This window comes from Myotis davidii, unplaced genomic scaffold (genome assembly GCF_000327345.1).
Source record: "Myotis davidii unplaced genomic scaffold, ASM32734v1 scaffold363, whole genome shotgun sequence".
Taxonomy (NCBI): Eukaryota; Metazoa; Chordata; class Mammalia; order Chiroptera; family Vespertilionidae; genus Myotis; species Myotis davidii.
The window spans coordinates 327,342-333,449 of NW_006294069.1; the positions used below are offsets into that span (position 1 = coordinate 327,342).

The window sequence follows — 6,108 nt, forward strand, 5'->3', positions numbered from 1 at the left end:
TTCTTGCTTTGGCGTTTTCAGAGCCCACTGGCCTGAAAACAATTCTGAGGCCACTGGCCTACTTCCTCCACTGTCCTCCTGATGCCCTTTAATACTCAAAGTCCCAGGTCCCCACTGAAGTATTTTAATGATTGTCCTTTGACCTTCACAGCTCCTGTAACCTCTTTACTGCTTTGACATTCAGATTCTCTGCTCAGTGACTAGTCTTTCTTCCTGGGACTCTAGACACTTTTCCCTGATTGAAAATATTTCCTTGTTAAGAAAAACTAAGCTCAATTAAGTAATCTTAGCTTTTTAAATCAGACTGTGTGGTGTAAGGACTTGGAGAATTTTGCATTTCCTAGCCCCATTCAGAAAACACTATTTGTATGAATTTTTCAACTCTGAGCAGCCCAGGGGAAATGTAAACAAAAAGTGTGGATGAAGGTCAAACCTTCTCATCAGTTTCTCCAAAAACTGGAAGCCTGCTGTTAAGGACATGAATGAATATTGGGTTTTATTCAGTTTGTTATCTGACCAGGGTCTGCCTAATGGATGGCACAGGTCCTGGCATGAGAGAACTTCTGTATCATACAACTACAATTCTTTGTTGTTCTGCACAGGTGATGGAAACAAACACTAATTTCTAATAAAATTGTTACACTGCAGTGGTACAGAACCATGGTTACAGTGAGTACAGCTCGGTCAGCTCGCTGCTATGGATGTTGTTCTTGTATTTGTGTTCACCACCTGACCTCATGTTCTCCCTAAAGTCCAACTGCACTCAGTTGTCCTGCAACACAGACTCCCCCTGGTGGAGGATTAAGGACAACACTAATAAGGGCCAGAACTGAGATTTAATAGTAATTCAAGAATAAAACAACTGCTTTAGCAATCACTATGGTAGTGGGGGAGCAGGAACCCTAAGAATCAGGGCAAAATGCAGCATGTTTCATCTCTGGCTCTTGGAGATATGTGAAGAGCTCACAAAGTAGCTTGGCTTAGTCACCACCCGCACCTAAAGCTCCTCAGCTGAATTTCTGCATTTGTAGTCTGGAAGCTTGACAGATCTGTGCTCAAGGCTGGCAGGCCCACTGCCCCAGGAAACCTGGTTGGCTTGCCTCATTTCTCTCCCAGGCCCAATGAGGCCAGAGATGCCAATGGTTGGCCAGCACTACGAGCCAGGCCCTCCTCTGACCCTGATACTGGCCTCCTACTCTGCACCTGGAAGAAGGTAGAGAAGAGAACTAGTCCAGCCCAGCCCCCACCCCACTGACTGAGCGGCGTAGTGATCCTGGGAGATGTCTAGCCAACCCCAAGCCTCAAGAGGGGAACATACATACCCTACTAGAAAGGGAAGCAATCAAGGGCTGTCACTGGGTCAAAAAGGGAGCCTGAGACCTTGGGGGCAGAAATGGCGAGGATGGCCAAGCGTGCACTGGTTTATTGACCAAACCTCACATTCCAAACAACTTGTGTGACTGACTAGGAAACTCCTCCGAGCCTGTGGCAGCTGGACAGAGTTCCTGGTGGAAAGGGCTACTGGAACACAGTGTAGGCGGGGCTTACAGGGGAGGCCAGCCTTGGAGGAGTCCTACATGGGTCTTCAGGAGAAAAGTTACAGCCCACCCACCAAAGAAAGAACCCCACATTCAAATGGTGCAACCAATTAAGAGACCCACTGTGGCCCACTGATGGAGAGAGTTCTGCAGCAATTGTGGGATGAGAGCTGTTCAAGGACTGAGCCTGCCCATTCAGGGCCTCAGCTGGCCTACCAGTGAAGGCCTGAGGGTGGTGTCTTCTCATCTTTATTGCTTTCCAGGGAGAAGGGAGGGATCCGGACATCAAAGTGGGAGCCATCCGGCCTCTCGAAGCGGAATGTCCCCCTGTGGGTCAGAGAAGCTGGTTTAGAGGGAGTGAGGGCTGAAGCCCTCTTGAGGATCTGGATAGCCCTATGTCCTCAGCTCCAGAAGCACAGCAGAGGACAGGCTGGGCTCTCCTCTGCCTGGCTCATGCCAGCCTAACACTGGTCCAGAGAACCAGAGTCCTTCCTGCCCCTACATGAAAAGAAAAAATACAGCTGTCCTGATTCTGGCCCTTAGATGCACACTGCATAAAAAACCCAATTACAGCCCTAGCTGGTTTGGCTCGGTGGATAGAGCGTCGGCCTGTGGACTAAAGGGTCCCAGGTTCAATTCCGGTCAAGGGCACGTGCCCAGGTTGCGGGCCTTATCCCCAGTAGGGGGCATGCAGGAGACAACCGATCAATGATTCTCTCTCATCGTTGATGTTTATCTCTCTCTCTCTCCCTCGCCTTCCTCTGAAATCAATAAAAATATGTATTTTTAAAAATCCAATTCACTTTCAGGTTAAGGAATAAAATACCGAGCGGGGAGAGAGGGGAGTCAACTATGTAGGCAACACTGCACCATCAAATCACCAGACCTCTTTGGCTGAAGTCCTTACTCTACAAAGCCACAGGGAACTGGAAAACAGTCATAAACAATCAGACAAGTCCCACAACAATGAACAGCAGGTAAGGCCCCATCTCAGGACTTAACTTGGCCCAGAATTAATTGCAAAGCTATGAGCCCCCACTTTTCTGGCCTGCAGCTTGTGTCTGTGGAGTTAAACTGCCCCTTCCCCAGCACACCCTCACTTACCACATATGCCCACTGGAAGCTTGCAGGGAGACGTGGCTGCTGTACTGGAATGCAGGCTGCTCCTTGGATAACACCGGTTCCTGTTAGGGTTCAGGCAAAACACGTCAGGCCAGACAAGTTCCCTGTACCCTGGGGCCAGATGCTACTGCCAGTTCGTCAGGAATGGATGCCTCCTCATGCTCCCACAATGACTGCCTGCCAGTGCTTCCTCCACTGCACAGCCATGGACCTGGGCCTCTTATTCTGCCTCTGGGAAAGATCACCGTAGACTAAATGTCCGAGGGCACCGGGCAAAGATGCTGGGCACAGGGCCTACTCTGTAGCTACCCTTCCAGTGTCCCTTTGCTGCGTGCCTAAGTGCAAGGCACCATGACGGTGCTCTGCTGACTCAAGTCTCCAAGTACTCGTAAGGTAAAGGTGTAATCCCCGTTTCAGAGCAAGAAACTGAGATTTTGGTTAAACGACTTACCCAAGTTATGTGGTGAGTAAAGAACACAGCTGGCATTTGAAACCAGACTAACTCCAAAGCCCTATTCTTACCCTTTCCCACCCTGCTTCCCCAAGTCCCTGCTAACTTGGATAAATGCTTGTTCAATGTGACCCTGGCCACTTCTCATGACTTTATTTCTCAGGAAATGGTGGGGTAGTACAGGAATTGCAAAATCAGATCTCCTCAAGGACCAGCAGAAGATGCAAGCATGTAAAAAGGAAGAGGAAGGACAACAGGAGTAGGGGGAGCATGCCCCATCCAAGGGCATTCAAATTCAGATTTTTAAAAAGGCACTGTGCTAGCTATAAAAAACTCTACACCAGCTTTTCTCTTTAACCCTCACTCAAGGATATGATTTTCACTGATTCTAGAAAGAGGAAGGGAGAGAAAAACATTGATGTGAGAGAGAAGCATCAATCGGTTGCCTCCCGTATACGCCCCAACTGGGGATCAAACCCACAACTAGTTATGTGCCCTGACCAGGAACTGAACATGTGACTTTGGTGCACGGGATGATGCTCAACTAAGCCACACCAGCCATGGCTACATCAGCTTTGATGTTAGATCACCTGGATTCCAATCCAGGCCCTGCACCGCGAGCTATGGGACCATGGGCTAGTTATTAAACTTCACAGTCTCATTCTCTTCATCTGTGAAATGGGTTGTAAGAAACCTATCTCACAGGGTTGTTGTAAGATTTCTCACCAATGCATTCACACCCAGAGCCTCTGTCCCTAACCACACACTAAGCCCCCAAGCCTGCTGTGCAGGACCAGGAATTGGGCATTACTGTCCCAATGAATGACGATGCTCACCCTGCCCACCACCCCTCGGCCTCGCACTGTCTCCAAGGTGCCAGAGAGACTGAATATCCTCCAGTGTCGCTCCCGGAGCTGTACCACGTCACTGTCAAGGTTCTCCAAGCGAATACAATAGCGCCACTGTGGGAGTGAGAGAGAGTTCACATCTGAGAAAGTAAACTTTGGGCTAGTGTGCCCAGAATTCTGAGACCAAAAGGCAAAAAAGGCTGATACCTGCATTGCACAGGCCCCCGCTCCCCAGAGGTAAACTCCCCCACCTCCCAACCTGCCCCACCATGCATCCCTGCACCCCTCCTGAGCTCCTCCTCCTCAAGGGAGACACTCACCCAGTAGACGTGGGAATTCTGAGCTTCCTGGGGGGAAAAACACAAAGAATTTAAGTCCACTCAACATCTCTCCAATGGAATAGATGTGTTCCAGGAAGGTTGCAGAGACAGATAATGCTGCGAATATCTGTGGATGATGATGACTGAACTATGGCCAACAAGCCCACTGTGGGGGGCAGCCTTCCCTTGGTCCATCCCTAGCCTTCCTCCTTTTTTAAAAAAAATGTTTTCATTGATTTCAGGGAGAGGAAGAGAGAGGGAGAGATAGAAACATCAATGAGAGAGGATCACTGATCAGTTACCTCCTGCACACCTCCTACTGGGGATCGAGCTCAAAACACGAGCACATGCCCTCACCAGAAATCAAACTGTGACCTCCTGGGGCGATGCTCAACCAGTGAGCACTGGCTTGGTGCTGGCCTTCCTCCTTCTTATCCTATCGGCCACAGGACTCGTCCCTTTTTCTGGACTACCCTCCCTGACAATTGCTGCTCCCTACCCCTCACTGCTGGCCCAGGCCACGGTCCGCCTCTTCGGCCCTACCATAGCCCAACCTTATTACAATACTTGGTGTGGTGTATATTGACATCCCTCACTATCACAAACTCTGGAAGGCAGGGACAATGTTTCATTTTTATCTGTATCCCCAGGACCCAGCTTACAGCCAGGCAAGAAATAGCTCAATAAATGTTTGACTAATGCATAAGAAGTATGAAGACCAGCCTACAATTTAGACAAGTATGTGAATGTTCTTCATAAACACAGCTCTCTTTGAGTCAGAAGAGAGGGGTCAGCCTAGAGGACTCTCCTGGGACCCAAAGGTTTCCCTGCTCTCGGTCTTGGTGTCAGCCCTTGTCAAGAGGCTGCTCAACCCCACGCAATGGAGGACTCGGAAGCAGAAGCACCAGCACATGGTTGAAATTTGGAACCTGCTCCAGCAGTCACATTGGGAAGACCACACAGAATCTGGGGACCTAGCCCTGAGGGAAGGGTCCCACGCCGGGCACATACCCTCATGCCCATGTAGAAGGGGATGACAGTGACACGGATGTTCTCAGTTGTTTCCCGATGGACATCGGAGAGCTCCAGCCAGGGGTGATTCTTCTCTTGCCAGGCCCTTAGTGTCTCCCGAGCCACAAAAGGGGGTGCTGGGGCAAGAGAATGACTGGTTAGTCCAGGCCAGAATCCAGGGCATTATACCCACTTTCCAACTCTCCCTCCTAGAAAACCCTTCCTGGTGGTGGCTCAGATACACAGGACACCCAAACTGAAGCAAAGCACAGGCTGGAAGAAAGCACAGCGCTGCTTCCACAAAGCCCCGAGGAGGTATGTAGCATCGTGGGAAGAGAACTGGCCTGGGAATTAAGAGCCCTGGCTTTCAGACTTTGCTCTGCCACTAACTAGCAATCCTTTACCTAAATAAATAAATAAATAAATAAATGCACACACACACATATATATTTAAAGGATTGCTACACACACACACACACTCAGTGGCCAGATTATTATGACTACCTGACATTTGTAGGCAAATTAGCTATAATTTCGTGCTGAAGTTGCTAGAGCGCCAGACCATTATAAATAGGGAAGCCGGTTGTTTACCAAGACAGAAGTGATTTTTTTCGGAAGATATGGGTAGACAACGCCATTTAACAGCCTTTGAACGTGGGGATATATTTGAACGTGAGGGGCCAGATTATTATGACCACCCCATCAGTACTTCGTTGGGCCGCCTTTTGCCTTCAATACTGTGGCTATTCTTCTTGGCATTTATTCCACGAGATGTTGAAAGGTGATGTGAGGAATCTGACACCATGCCCGATGAATAG

General features: G+C 49.2%; 1 protein-coding gene across 1 annotated transcript in view; it reads right to left on the minus strand.

The window, feature by feature from the left end:
• Positions 1 to 817: 817 nt before the first annotated feature.
• The window catches only part of POLDIP2 (polymerase (DNA-directed), delta interacting protein 2), a 10,151-nt gene continuing 4,860 nt past the window's right edge, over positions 818 to 6,108 (minus strand). The window contains exons 7-11 of the mRNA XM_015566719.1: positions 5,291 to 5,427; positions 4,280 to 4,306; positions 3,948 to 4,073; positions 2,643 to 2,722; positions 818 to 1,865 (exon numbers count right to left, since the gene is read on the minus strand). Coding sequence (XP_015422205.1) covers positions 1,751 to 1,865; positions 2,643 to 2,722; positions 3,948 to 4,073; positions 4,280 to 4,306; positions 5,291 to 5,302 — 360 coding nt within the window. The 5' untranslated portion in view covers positions 5,303 to 5,427 and the 3' untranslated portion in view covers positions 818 to 1,750. The remainder of the gene's footprint in view (positions 1,866 to 2,642; positions 2,723 to 3,947; positions 4,074 to 4,279; positions 4,307 to 5,290; positions 5,428 to 6,108) is intronic.